General features: G+C 35.5%; 1 protein-coding gene across 1 annotated transcript in view; it reads right to left on the minus strand.

Annotated features, from left to right (window-relative positions):
• Window positions 1-16,208, minus strand: part of spock3 (SPARC (osteonectin), cwcv and kazal like domains proteoglycan 3) — a 72,627-nt gene that overhangs the window by 17,704 nt on the left and 38,715 nt on the right. The window contains exons 5-6 of the mRNA XM_056460366.1: window positions 13,523-13,628; window positions 13,177-13,276 (exon numbers count right to left, since the gene is read on the minus strand). Of these exons, the coding sequence (XP_056316341.1) occupies window positions 13,177-13,276; window positions 13,523-13,628 (206 nt within the window). The remainder of the gene's footprint in view (window positions 1-13,176; window positions 13,277-13,522; window positions 13,629-16,208) is intronic.

Raw genomic sequence — 16,208 nt, forward strand, 5'->3', positions numbered from 1 at the left:
GCAGTTCATACTCACATCCAATACCTCGTTTGTCAGGGGGGCATGCATGAAATGTTCCTGAATAAAAGTGAAAGTGCCAAACTGCAGTTAAAGTTGACCAATTAAAAATGAAACAGCGGAAATTTTATGAAACTCCGGAGGAAATGTGGATATCGTGCTGACGCAATGACGTTAATCGAATTATGCGCTATAACATGTAAAACGGGATCATGAATAGTTGCTTTTTAAATGTTCTTATGTAAACGCCTTAATCATATTATTGTTTAATTCTGAGTAAGGCAATTAATTTGATTACTGATGTCCATGTAAATATAGTCATATTTACTTCTATTAAGATTTTAGAATGAAGCTTTGAATTTGTCATCATATTTTAGGAAGCCATCACTCTAAAAATACAATCTTTTGTGCGTGTAATGATGTATTCATCCTAAACAGTCATGGTATGTAGTGGTGACGATTCAGTTCATGCGCTCAAATGACGAATACAGTCAGTTGTGATATGCCAGTCCATTCATTAACTCATTCATTTTCTTTTCGCTTAGTCCCTTTATTAATCTGGGGTCGCCACAGCGGAATGAACCGCCTATGCCAGAACAGTCACTGGAATTAGGCAGAAAAGTCCACAGCATTGCTACAACTTAGCAGCCATTCCCAAAGAATGATTCTGAAAAGTGAGACTCGGCGCTCAGAAATGGTTCCACCGTGTTGCCGTTGTCATGTCAACTTGGTACACTGAATCTTGCGAGCAACTCCTTCCCCACCTCTGAGTTCTTTTGATTGGTCCACTGCTGTGTAATTAAAGTCCCCAAGAAATCAAAACTAACTATATTATTTTGTTAGCTTACATTGCTAGTTTTGTGGTGAATAATTAATCCGTTCAATATCTTTAAGAAAAAAACATAGTTTGCCCTTCTAATCATTAATTGAAATCTGAAAATGCACTTCCTGCTTGTTTACAGTTAAATGATCAGATTGTGTGATTTTGAGGTAATGGGCATGGCTAGCTATATTTATATAGTTATATTTAACCACGCTGCTGCTCCAACTATCAGTTTTGACAACAAATAGAAATGGTGAGCCGGAGGAGTCTGTTAGGTTGTAATAACTCTTCTAAAATCCCTCTCCCGATCTTTCTGAATGAAATACTTTACTACATCAAATCAGCCTGCGGTAGATAAAACAAGCCACGCCCACTATTTGCTCATTTAATATTCTGTTTCTCTAGAAACGGTCACAAATAAAAAAATATCATGATCGCAGCTTCCGGTTCATTGGGACTTCAATGAGCACCACTCATGTGCGAGGTGCTGCAAAAGATGTGAATGGTCTGTTAAATGCATTTACATAGAGCTGTTTTCTCTATACGCATGCACAAGATTGAACAGTTGTTGTCTGCTGCTTCTGCTGTTATGAATGGACTTCCAGTCAGTGCTATTATCTTCATTAAATAAGAGATTTCAGCTTATTGATTTTGTGCAATTGTGGTTTTTCTGTTTCTAGGAGAGGGTTGGGCTTAACTTCTCAAAGTTTAATAGGCAATCTAACTATAGAACTTTTCGAGGGATGTAAACAAAAACAATGGTCCCAATGTATTTCCTGTTTTACATTTTTATTTTCTATAGCTTCCGAGAATCCAAAAAGAGCCACATATTGATAAATAACATTATGATAGCTGTTTTAGCATTAAGTTATGATTGAATTGCCTTTTGTTACAGAAATGAACTAGTGTGATAACAAGCAGGAAATGTTCATGGGCCAATGACATCACCACATTCAAATGGCCAATTAATTTACAGTTTTTATTATACAGTACTGTTTATTTTGTACTTTATCACAAGAAGCTTTTTAGTTCTGTAGCTTATTGTGACAAACTTCTGCCTGTTCAAAATAAATAGAAAAAGCAATCACTGGGGATTTGTTGCTTATTCCTGGTCGAACTGGGACTCCAAAACAGAGGTACAAACCAAAACATGACTTTAGTGTACCATTACACCTCGACTTTTATTGTAATATAATTGTGTACGATTTTATAGACTGCCCTCGAAGATGCAGCACGTCATGACTTTGCCAAGTACGATGAGATCCTGGATTAGCATCTATGTTGATCCTGAAACATCATTTTTGTTGGAAAATGTAATCCATACCTATTCCCTACCCCTAAATCCAACCATAACTGTAAATTATTCTCAAAATCAGAGGGGAATAATAATTGGATGACAATCATGTAGAAGTGCATAAACCTAACCGTAAGCCTAAACTTAGCATAAATTGTAAATACATCCCTTAATTCTGATTGACTGATTGCAATGTTGTTGCAGGAACAACATAGATGTTAATCCAGAAAGGTTCACCTACTTGGTGAAATCAGGTTGGTGGAAAATGTAATTTTGGCCTGCAAGCGAGAGAGCAAATGTTTTTTGAAAGTTTAAAAGTCTAAAGAAAAGTTTTTTGATAGCAGAAAGTTGTTAGGGAGTACAGGCATGGATATTCTAAGGCACAGGAAAAAAGCAGTGAACTTACAGGCAATTTGAGCAATATGTTAAGTTTCCATTCTATTGTGCTTTATATATCTGACACATTTTCTTTTGTGTTTTTTGGGGAATAAGCATAAGTGCACAGTCTCCTGATGAGTCATTTTGCGCTATGGAAATTAAAATGAAACTTGTCTGCAGATAAAGGCATAACCAGAAGTTACAATACAAAGGTTAGATTCAGTCATTGTTTAGCAACTCTAAAGTCTTTCAATTCAGGTCAATTTAGGCCATTTCTTACATTGACTTTAACTAAAGATTAGTGGTGGCCTCCTGCAAGTCTGCAACAGCGATATAATACAAGGCAAATGGCCAATTTTAATACTATAAAATAAGTCCTTTTCAGCCGCTAACAGTTCATTGTGTTAACCATAGGCTGTTTACAGTTTCCTAGCAACATAGTGCATTAGAGTATGATTACTGTTGTGAAGGTGATCATACAGAGGAGCATCTAAATGGCATTCTTAAACACCATCCGATATATATGAATGTCAATTACATCAAACAAAGAACTGCAATAAAAAGATGATAAAATTAAAAGACAGATAATGCTTTAATGGACAGTTTTTCAGTGAATGGAGAAAGAATTAAATCAGATTGAAAGCAGAGCTGTATGAATGTATGACAAGCTTTGATAAACAAAGCTAAAACACACCAGCTGCTGTATAAAGTCCCACAGGCAGTAGGACTTTATACAGTGAAGAAACAAGATACAGACTAACCACCAGACTTTAGTGAACTGAATGATGTTTATGTACGTATTCCTGTAGGCTTGTGGATTGTTTCTGGTTGTCTCTGTATATATGATGGATATAGAAATAAAATGGATGAGGTTTATTACCTTTCTAATTACTTTGTTTGAAAAGTAATTTAATTACTTGAATATTCACAGACAATAGAAATTTAACTGTTGTAATTCTTAAAATTTGAGTCAAACTGTGCGTGAAAAAAACAATACTTAAGAAAATGTATACAAAACAACATATTTCATAAAGACACCATATTTCACATGTACCACAGGCTCTATTTAAACTGTCTAATTCAGGGGTTGGGTACCTTTTTTTTAGGCAAAGAGCCATTTCTGATTATTTTGATAAAAACAAAAACAAAAAGGGGGGCTTATAATTCAGGGGAGCTAATAATTCTGACTTCAACTCTCTATATATATACACAAACATTTGAAGGCAGAATTATTATCCCCCTGAATTATTAGCCCCCCGTTTATTTTTTTTCCCAATTTTGGAGAGAAGATTTTTTTTCAACACATTTCTAAACATAATAGTTTTAATAACTAATTTATAATAAATAAATAAACAGTAAATAATATTTTACTAGATATTTCTCAAGACACTTCTATACCGCTTAAAGTGACATTTAAAGGCTTAACTAGGTTAATTAGGTAGGTTAGGGTAATTAGGCAAGTTATTGTATAACGATGGTTTGTTCTGTAGATGATCGAAGAAAAAAAATAGCTTAAAGGGGCTAATAATTTTGACCTTCAAATGTTTTAAAAAAAAATGTAAACTGCTTTTATTCTAGCCGAAATAAAACAAATAAGACTTTCTCCAGAAGTAAAAATACTATCAGACATACTGTGAAAATCCCTTGCTTTGTTAAACATCATTTGGAAAAAAAAAAAAAAAAAAAAAAAAAAATATATATATATATATATATATATATATATATATATATATATATATATATATATATATATATATATATATATGCATATATATATATATATATATATATATATATATATATATATATATATATATATATATATATATATATATATATATATATATATATATATATATATATATATATATATATATATATATATATATATATATATATATATATATATATATATATATATGCATGCCTAGAGCTGAAAGGGAATGGGCGGTTTGCCATCACCATTCATGAATGTTGTTTGAATTTATGTGCGCGAAGTTACCATACAAATATAAGTTGTTTGCCCTATATTGGTGTTGCGATTCAAGTTTATCCATTGGTCAAAATGTCTTTTTATTGTAAACAGAGATTTGATTAATTTTGCTGTAAAAATTTTTCAATAAAAATGGAATTGTATTTGTATTTTACGAAACTAATTTCTAGTGATGTTATAATTTTTGAGACTAAAATATTATTAAAGGGAGACTGTAAAAAGTGATTATTTATAATTATGCACATAGTTCATTTACTTATAGATTTTAAGGCAACATGTTTACTCATTTATTTGAAAAAAAGACAACAAATTGTTTTAAAAGCAACAAGTCTACTAATTTATTTTAAGTAAAGTAATCACTTTTTACAGTGTGGAGAGCCAAGTGTTTTTGGTCAAAGAGGCACATACTGTAGGTTCCCTACCACTAGTCTAGGTGTGGGGTCTAAAACACACGGCGCAGGTGCATTTAGGATGTATCCAAATCCAATTTTGCTATTTTAAAGATGAGGAAACAGTTGCTGTGGTCTAAAAGAATCGTCTTAATGAGTTATGGGTGTGTTTTTGACGTAATATGCATTAATCCAATTAGAGTCGTTAATTTACACAGCGAACTTGTAAGGGAAAATACTGAACTCTTCACAAGCGAGCAAAAAGATCTGCTCATGCGTGAGGTTACAATACGTGAGCAGACCATGTACTGAACAAGGTTGATTCCACCAAAACCCCTTTGAGGTGAAGAAGGCATAGGAGGAGTTAGCGCTTTTATGTAGTGTAGACAATAATAATCCTTTACATTTTAATTCGTACATTGTTTATATTTAAAGATGTTTGTGTGCTGCTGCACATCCCTGTGCATAACCCAACGATGTATCAGATATTGGATAAAAAAGTCCAGCCATTGAGGGAGGTGTTATTAAATATAAATGAATAAATTAAACCAACAGTGGGTTGCAACAACCTAGCATTTTTTTGTATTAATATAACAACAACAATAATAATAATAATAATAATAATAATAATTATTATTATTATTATTATTATTATTATTATTATTATTATTATCATTATTATTATTATTATTATTATTATTATTATTATTATTGTCATTATTATAATACTAAATAGTATTCGTAATTCTTAATACTTATTTCATTATAATAATTATTATTGTTGTTGTTAAAATTATGACGATACATTAGATTTTTATGTCAAGAAGTTAAAAAGAAAAGCAGTTTCTTGAAATAAAATTATGTAATATTAGAAATGTTTCACTGTCATTTTTAATTATGTGTTTTTTCTGCATAAAAACATTGATTTCTTACTCATCGAACATCTGAGCAGTAGCGAACAAAACAAGAGCTTTGGTCTCGCTGATATTTGGCAAAAAAAACAACACTCACTCTCACTTCTTCAAAAATCTTTTGTGCCTTCAATTGCATGATCTTAAGTTTAGTTTGCTTTGCTTTGAGCTGTGAGTTTTCATTGACAGCCTTTTGATTATGAAAGTCTGACTTTCCTCCATAGCCTGAAGCAGAGAAGCTGAAGACAGGACTTATGTTCATTGGGATAATGATGAAAACAAACATTACCGTGCTGTCTTTCTCGCATACATACACACACATACACAGATACAAACAATCTGGAACAGCAAACATTTAATAAGTTCCTCCGGGATTCAGCAGTTTGAGATTCTGAACTATATAAGACTAGCTTGGTGAATTGAAATCTCTCTGCTGCTCTCATTGCAGCTGAAAACATGTCAAATACCCACCTTCCCACAAACACAAAGATGACTGATTGCTTTTGGATAAAGAACCATTTGTTGGTTCATCTAGCAATAACAATATTTATCATTACCATGTATTGGGACTGAAAGGGGAACATCAACATATTCCTTTTGCCATATAGCCATCCTACTTTCACTATATAATTTGTTCATTGTCAGAAATAAATCTATAGAAGCTATCGCTGGGATGGGACCATTTCAAAAGGGACACTTTTGTACTCAAAGGGTACACTTGGCCAAAAAGCTAAAATGATTTGTAATTTGTAATTATTATTTGTCAAATTTTTTATTAAATAATAAAAAATAATATTGTGTATACGTTTACATGGACATCAGTAATCAAATTTGCCTTAATCTGAATAAGACAATAATATGATTAAGGTTTTTAGATGAGTTGCTTTTTAAATGTTCTGTTCATGAACCCAGTTTTACATGTTATAGCGCATAATTATGGAGCCAGATCAGTCTCAATAATGATACATTTTGCATTCATAAAATTCATAAATGCACAGCACAATTCGTAAATTCAAAACACAATTCATAAATCCACAACTCCAATTCAAAAATTCAAAACACAATTCATAAATATATATATTTTTTTTCTCTCACTTTCTGGCTTTGCTCTTCACCTTGTACAATGTCGCTTGCGTGTCTGTCCTTGAGTGCAGGAGAGGCATCGATGGAGGCGCTGGAGCTGGAGCTGGAAGCGGTGGAGTCCCAGATTCGCTCGCTGGAGATGAAGCGAGAGGGCATCAGGGCTCTGCTCTTAACCCGTACTCGCTCGTCTGAGGTAAGTGTTCGATACAATGACAATCTCCCTGTTTCCTCAACCCCGTGTGCTTCTCTGTCCAGGCCCAGCGCACAGAGGACACGGTTCGCCCAGGCGTCGTTCACGCCGACACCCGGCTACCACGGCCCCTGGGTGCAGCCGCGTAAGGTGCTTACCACGTCCCAGGGCAGAACGTCCGCGAGACGGGTCGCGATGTTGCCATCATTGGCGACTCAATCGTGCGCCACGTCCGCTCCGCTTCCTCCAAAGGTAACAAAGTACGCACTTTCTGCTTCCCTGGTGCCCGAGTTAAGAATATTTCTGCACAGATACCTACTATCCTGAGCGCTGCCGAGAGCCTCGGTGCCGTCGTCCTCCACGTGGGGACGAACGACACCAGGCTCCGGCAGACGGAGATCCTGAAGAAGGACTTCAGGAGCCTGATCGAGACGGTTCGACGCACCTCGCCCGCCACGCAGATCATCGTTTCTGGACCACTTCCTACCTACCGCCGAGGAAATGAAAGGTTCAGTAGACTTTTTGCTCTGAATGAATGGCTATTAACATGGTGTGAAGAACAGAAATTGCTCTTTGCCAATAACTGGAATCTTTTCTGGGAGCGTCCTAGGCTTTTCCGCGCTGACGGGCTGCACCCCAGTCGAGCTGGAGCTGAACTCCTGTCGGACAACATCACCAGAATACTTCGCTCTATCTGACTAGTAAGTAAAAATTCACAAAATTCACAATTTAGCCACACAGACTCCTATTCGTCCCACATAAATATCAGTAATGCATACCTAGCTAACCCCTGTGTCTGTTCCTCGTATTATTAGATCAAGAAACAAACGTACTGTGTGCTCCAGAAATAATCTATTAAGAATTAAACCAGAAAAAACACTAAAAAGTGAAAATACAAATTTCATGAAGCTTGGTCTCCTAAACATCAGGTCACTAGCACCTAAAGCACTTATCATAAATGAAAAAATAACAGATAACAATCTTAATGCACTCTGTCTCACTGAAACCAGGCTGAAACAAAATGACTATATTAGTTTAAATGAGGCAACTCCTCCAGGATTCTTATATAAGCATGAGGCTCGTCAAACTGGTCGTGGTGGTGGAGTCGCGTCAATCTTTAGTGATATTCTTAATGTTAATCAGAGAAACGGACTTATGTTTAACTCCTTTGAAGTACTAGCGCTTAATGTTGTCCTTCCAAACACTATGCAAAAACCTATGTTATCTCTCGCTCTAATCACCATATATAGACCCCCAGGACCCTATGTCAATTTTCTAAAAGAGTTTTCTGATTTTATCTCTAACTTACTAGTTAAAACTGATAAAATACTAATTGTAGGAGACTTTAACATCCACATAGATGACGCTAACGACACATTAGGGCTCGCGATTATGGACTTACTGCTCTCACTAGGAATAAAGCAAAATGTTATTGGTCCAACCCATCGCCTAAAGCATACACTAGATCTAATTCTGTCTTATGGAATTGAGGTCATTGATGTAGACATTATACCACAAAGTGATGATATTACAGACCACTACCTCTTACTATATAAGCTGTGTTTACCTGAAATTAGCAGATCCGCTCCGATATATCGCCCTAGTAGAACTATTGTTCCATCCACTAAAGATGAATTTATAAATAACTTACCTGATCTTTCTCTACTTCGAATAGCACCCGCAAACGCAAATGACCTTGATGTAGTAACCAGCAGTATGGATGCCATCTTTACTAGCACTTTAAATACTGTGGCACCCATCAAACTAAAAAAGGCTAGAGAGAATAAAACTACACCGTGGTATAATAGTCATACCCGCGCTCTCAAAACAGCAACCCGTGCCCTGGAACGTAAATGGAAAAAAACTAATTTAGAAGTCTTTAGAATTGCGTACAAAGACAGTATGTCCAGCTATAGGAGGGCTTTAAAATCTGCCAGGGCTGAGCACCTCCGCAAACTGATAGAAAATAATCATAATAATCCTAGATTCTTATTTAACACCATTGCTAAATTAACAAATAATCTGTCATCTTTGGAACAAAACGTTCCACCGCAAATTAGTAGTGATGACTTCATGAATTTTTTCAGTGATAAAATAGAAGGCTTTAGACAGAAAATAGGAGATATTAAACTTTCTGCACCGCCTTATACTTTAGATCCAGTAAACACGCCTCTGAATCTAAATAACCTACAGTGCTTTAAAATCATAAAACAGGAAGAGCTAGACAAAATTATAAATAGCTCTAAATCAGCTACGTGTATATTGGACCCTATTCCAACAAAGTTACTGAAAGAATTGCTACTTGTTATAGGAGAACCTCTTCTTAACATTATCAACTCTTCTTTATCTTTAGGCCATGTTCCAAATCCTTACAAGTTAGCTGTTATTAAACCTATTATTAAAAAACCACAACTGGAACCCAGCAACTTAGCTAATTATAGGCCTATTTCAAACCTTCCATTTATATCTAAAATACTAGAAAAAGTTGTTTCTGCTCAATTATGCTCCTTTCTGCAGACCAACAATGTTTTTGAAGTGTTTCAGTCAGGTTTCAGAGCTCATCACAGTACAGAAACTGCATTAGTGAAAATAACCAACGATTTACTCTTAGCTGCTGACCAAGGGTGCATCTCGCTATTAGTTCTACTCGATCTTAGTGCGGCATTTGACACCATTGACCATGGTATCCTTATTAATCGCTTAAAGTCTACAGGTGTCCAGGGACATGCCCTACAATGATTTAAGTCATACTTATCTGACCATTACCAGTTTGTGAATAATAATGGACAGCCTTCACAAATCAGCCCAGTAAAATACGGGGTGCCTCAAGGATCAGTTTTAGGCCCTTTGCTGTTTACAATATACATGCTACCCCTGGGAGACATTATTAGAAGACATGGGATCAGCTTTCACTGCTATGCAGATGATACTCAATTATATATTTCAACTAAACCTGACGAGACGTCTAATCTGTCCAAGCTAACTGAGTGTATTAAAGATGTTAAAGACTGGATGACCGACAATTATCTTCTCTTAAACTCAGACAAAACAGAATTATTACTTATTGGGCCTAAATCCTGTACACAGCAGATTTCACAACTCGACCTACAATTAGAGGGATAAAAGTTAGCGTTAGCTCTACTATAAAAGATCTGGGTGTCATATTAGACAGCAATTTAACTTTTAAAAATCATATATCCCATGTCACAAAAACTGCTTTCTTTCATCTGAGAAATATCGCTAAGTTACGAAGTATGCTATCCATCTCAGATGCAGAAAAGCTAGTCCATGCTTTTATGACTTCTAGGTAGGACTACTGTAATGCACTGTTTGCTGGCTGCCCAGCATCCTCTATTAACAAACTTCAATTAGTACAAAATGCAGCTGCCAGAGTTCTTACCAGGTCTAGAAAATTTGATCACATCACCCCAATTTTATCTTCCTTACACTGGCTGCCTGATAAGTTTCTTATTGAATTTAAAATATTGCTTCTTACATATAAAGCTTTAAATAATCTAGCTCCTGTTTATCTAACCAATCTTCTGTCTCGCTACAATCCAACTCGCTCTTTAAGGTCTCAAAACTCAGGGCTTCTGGTAGTACCTAGAATAGCAAAGTCGAGTAAAGGAGGTCGAGCCTTCTCATTTATAGCTCCTAAACTCTGGAATAGCCTTCCTGATAACGTCCGAGGCTCAGACACACTCTCCCAATTCAAAACTAGATTAAAGACCTATCTGTTCAGTAAAGCATACACTTAGTGCACCACTTAGGGGGCTTCCACACAGGTTATGCATCTTGTTGATATACACTGTGAACATCAGCTACGCTAATTATTTTCTTTATTCTCTATTTCCACCTGGGGATACTCTTCCCGAGGCCCTCAGACTATGCAGAGTCACTGATTCGATCCAAGACCAACGACGAGATAATCCCAAGGTTTTTTATATCCTGGACCTGGCCGAATCCTGAGCAGCTACTGTGATGGTCATGAAAGAGTGGAGAACATGAGACTGATTCCTGTGACGCTCCAGAGACTGACGAGTCTTCACTGAGGCCAGCTTCCAGCCTCCGCCACTGAGACTGCAGCTCTACACAAGACGTTTGGCCAGCGGAGAAATTAAAATGGTCGTGCCCAACTGAGCCTGGTTTCTCTCAAGGTTTTTTTTCTTCACTTCCGCCTTTAGTGAAGTTTTTTTCCCTCTCCGCTGTCGCCACTGGCTTGCATGGTTCAGGATCTGTAGAGCTGCGCATCGTAGGATTTGCCCTTCAATATTTGGACTCTCAGTAGTGATTATTAAACCACACTGAACTGAGCTAAACTGAACTGAACTTAAACACTACAAACTGAACTACACTGTTCCTATTTACTGTTACCTTTTATGTGAAGCTGCTTTGACACAATCTACATTGTATAAGCGCTATACAAATAAAGGTGAATTGAATTCAATTGAAATAAATCCACAACTCCACAATTATGTATATATAAAGTTCTAAGATTATTTTCCCCATGCATTTATGAATTATGTTATATGTGTTTATGAACCACTAAATGTGCTTGCATGGAGTCCTTTAAATTTGTGTGAATTTTCGAGACCTTCCTGGCACCATTTGTACACATCTTTTATTTTTAAACAATATTCATTTTAGCCAATCGCGGTGAGTTTTTAATCCATCAATCAAAACGCTGCTTTCTAAACAAACTCAAGAATATAAAATAAAATGTTTTAGCAGTATTATTAGACATTCTTCAAAAATAAATTATGCTGAGTAACGTTATATAATTGTGATATTAAGTACGATGATTTTATCTCATTCACGAACGTCTATATTCAATGCATTCAGTAGCAAATCTTACTGAATGAATCATTGATTCAAATGAATCAATTAAATTAATGACTCGTGTAGTATTAAAGTCACTTTGCTGGCATTTTCAGAATATCATTTTGGTGATCCACCTCTATGATCAGAATGTTATGTTTGAATTAAATCACATAAAATTTGCCACCAATGAATTGAATTGTATTTTGAATTTATGAATTGGAGTTGTGGATTTATGAATTGTGTTTGGAATTTAGGATCTTACGAACTGTGCTGTGCATTTATAAATTTTATGAACGCAAATGTATTATTATTGATGATCTGGCTCCATATATAATTCCATTTATGTCATTGCGTCAACACGCTATCTACACTACCTCTGCAGTTTCATGCAATTTCATTTTTAATTTGTCGACAATAATTGCAGTTTGGCACTTTCACTTTCATTCAGGAACATTTCATGCATGCCCCTGACAAACAAGATATTGGGTGTGAGTATGAACTGCCGGAAGAGAAATTGATTCCGAACGCCGTATGGAAAAAAACCTCTGCATTTCACGATATAGGTGTTTGTGTTCCTTCACTGACTCGGTAGGTGCAGAGAATAGTGTCAACCAGTCGTGTGTGTATAGACTATTCTGTCGCAAAATGCGGCAAAAATCCTACAGAACCGTAATAGCTTAATAAAGGTGTTTACATGTCTGTACTGCACTTCAATACAACTAGATGCAACTAGAATCGGCATACTCCACATGTCTTAATTCGATTTTTGCTTAGTTTGATCATGTCTTTGTTCAGATTAAGGTAATCAAAAATTGCTGTTTACATGGTAGACTCTTAATCAGAGTATTGTTTTAATCATATTAAAATCAGATTATTGCTGTCAGTACTCACTGATGTAATGTTCCCAACAGTACGCTTTCATTTAAAACCTTTTTTTTCTCCATTTTGGCCTTCTGTCCGAGTGTGCAAAATTAACCAGAAATAAAGTCATCTGTGATTTTTGTAACATCTCATTTGTGACTATTTTTAACCGAACCAGCAACTAACTGCTTTTTTTCTTTTTTGCTTCTTTCCTTCCTATAAGTTTGTAGAATTAAAAAGCATAACAGCTAAAATGGAACCCATTAACACCCCGAAGCCTCAAACTTTCTTGTTTACAATATTCATACTCTATATTAATCTGATTTTATTTTGAAAACTGGACTGTACTATATACAATAAGCATTGTAAATAGTCCTTTCCAAACAAAGCCTTTTTGGGCCGATCTAAATAAAGTCCATCGATAAAATGTGTGTACCTCTCTTCTCTGCTGGATTTCCTGGAGCGCAGGGACACTGTCCTGGACACTTCACAGAAATCTGCTTCCCAGAGATACAAGCTTGATATTCCAGTTTACACTACAATACAGACACACACACACACACACACACACACACACACACACACACACACACACACACACACACACACACAGAGATAGAAAGCTGAGATTAGATAAGTAAAGTACATTGTCGATCAGGGATTAATCTCTTGGTTGAATACCTCTGTGACATGGCTTTATGAAAAGCAATTCAGACACATACAGTATAGAGGCACACACACAGTGGCAATTTTCACAAAACAAGTGTGTGTGTATGTGTTACCTTGGTGGAGTAAGTGTGTCCATCTGTTCCACAAATAGGTGAAGGGTGCACAACTGGACATCTTTTGCATTTCAGGAGTGGTGAGTTCAAGTTCATGTCCTTAAAACTGCACACAGAATGAGATATATAAAGAAGAACCACAGTCATATGATTTTTCCTCTTTCTCGTCCTAAAACCATTTACTGCACTGGTTTTGGTGTAGTAGCCAGAATAAACTTTGGTTATACAGTAAAAAAACCGAGACAATAATTTCCCTAAATCAACTGAAATTTGATTATGAAGGGCAAAGAACGAACGATACGAACAATACGACAATATTATTCAACACCAGAACTAAATTCTATAACTACTAGAATGGCCACAGCATCTTAAATCTTAATCATTCAAATACAGTAAGACTGTACTGAATATCATTTATGTCACCTTATATTTAAAGTGGTAGCTTCTATTGCAATTTTAGAATTAGGCTTTGAATGTCTGTCATCATATTTTATCAAGTCATTACCAAGCGGCAACCTCCTGCTCTCCCTCGTGAAGCCAATACAGAAGTAACTGAAACTGCAATTCATTGACTGGCCTTCAGGGGCTGGCTCCAGGAACTCCAGATGTTCACTAAATGCTATGCTAAATTGACCAATTTTACAGCTGATCGAAACATGTTTATAGCCTGGTACAAAAGATGATTTGGTGCATATCGTATTTTGGTTTTGTTTTATGTGGCTTTACACAGTCAACTGTCTTTTGGGATTATTTCCTACAATCATCAGATAATATGCCATGTTGTGCACTTAATTGTGCTCACAAACCATTCAAGTGGCCTCCATTTCCCATGTGAGTGAAATTCTTATATACTTATATACTTATATACCATATCTATAAATGTATTTGTTTTATTTAAATTTTACAATTTTCTTTAGAACTGTAATGCGCACCAGAATCTGACAGATTGATTAGCTGTAGGCTCTAGAACAGTCATCTGAAACACTGTCATACAGTGTTATGCCTGGATTTCATAAATAGCCTTGCTATTTACTAACACAGACTATATTTGAAGTATTTGGAAGTAATTTGCATTTTCCTTCTGTAGAAAAACATCATATGAACAATGCTTAGTGGCTCAATGTATTATAACAGTGTTTTTAAAAGATTAAACCGTTTATTGATATAGTGTACAACCAAGCACATGTAGTCAGAACACAAACGAGCCGCTGGTAATGAAGTATTAGGTGTTTCTCCCAAAGAAAAGCTCGTCTAAGCAAAAGACGAGCCCTTTTTTGGTAGCCCTCAGTCGGAGAGATGACGCGTGAACAAAATGTCAACAGCTTCATGTGCGCTCTTCAGAAACCAATGGGTGATGTCATGAATACTACGTCCAAATCTTGTACAGTTATTGGTCATCACCCTAAAAATCTATATTTTCGTAATATAGCCTTTTATTGTGTACTAGTAACAGATCAGCTTCGATTCCCGAAGATACATATCTCACTTTGAACTCTTTCATCACAGTGAAAATGTTCTTTTTGAAAGTAAAGTTATGTTTTTGGGGTAGCATGGTGGCTCAGTGGTTAGCACTGTCACCTGTGGCTGAAAGGGAATCCGCTGCATAAAACATAAGCAGGAATAGTTGGCGGTGCATTCCATTGTGGCGACCTCTGATAAATTAGAGACTAAGCCAAACAAAAATGAATAAATGAGTGATGTTTTTGCTATAAGAAAATTGTGTTTTTTTGTTGTTGTTATAAACAAGTTATGTTTCAGTGCCTCTGTTGCTAAGCACACATTTTAAAGGCACAGAAAAAAATAATGTGGTCAATTTCACCATTATGGCCATTCGAGGTAGAAATACTCAGAGCTCTTTTGTGTTTTGTCATTTTAATAAAATAACAATGTTAGACGAAAATATACGCATATTTAAAAAAAAGTCATGCTACTATAGTTATAAGAATTTAGTTTTAACAAAGTTATTACATTTTAAAATGGTCAAAATGCCTGTACTTCTAGTCTTAAAGGGATAGTTTATCAAAAAAATTAAAAGTGTTATTAATTTACTCACCCTTTGTCTGTGCAAGATGTTATTTAAAAATGGTTTTTAGCAGAAATTGATAGTTTTTGGAAATCTAGTCAAAATGTCAAATATACCAAAACTAGTTATCAAAAATCGAATAGTTTCCACTCTTTTAGATTTCGATTTATTTTCCACTCTCTCTGTTATTTCTAATTCACTTCAGTATGCCTCTTTGTCTTTTTCTTTGGGCCATTAAAAATAAATTGTGTTTTGCTATCACCCCAATTCACTATCTGATTAGTTTCATAAGAACAATCACTGCTGACAACTGTAGTTTGTAAAATCCAGGTCAGTCTGTGCCCCACACACACACAGTCTTTCTCAGAAGAACTAATTCGCAGATTTTGGCAGGCAAGTTTGGCCAGTTAGTTCCAGGATAGGTTGACTGGGTAAGAACATGACGGCCCTTGTTTCCCCCACAATATTTTTTGTCATACTTAGCATCAAACGTGTAGGAAAAGGTACCATATAAAATCAATGTTAGAAATTGCTAAATCCTACATGCGGTTCATTGAAATCGTTATCTAACTTACAGTCCATTTTGCAGTCGTGAACTAAAATGTTACATTAGCAGTTTTTTTTTTTTGGACAACATCTAAATAAAAACAACTTTTGTTATCC

Source organism: Danio aesculapii, chromosome 1 (assembly GCF_903798145.1).
Source record: "Danio aesculapii chromosome 1, fDanAes4.1, whole genome shotgun sequence".
NCBI lineage: Eukaryota > Metazoa > Chordata > Actinopteri > Cypriniformes > Danionidae > Danio > Danio aesculapii.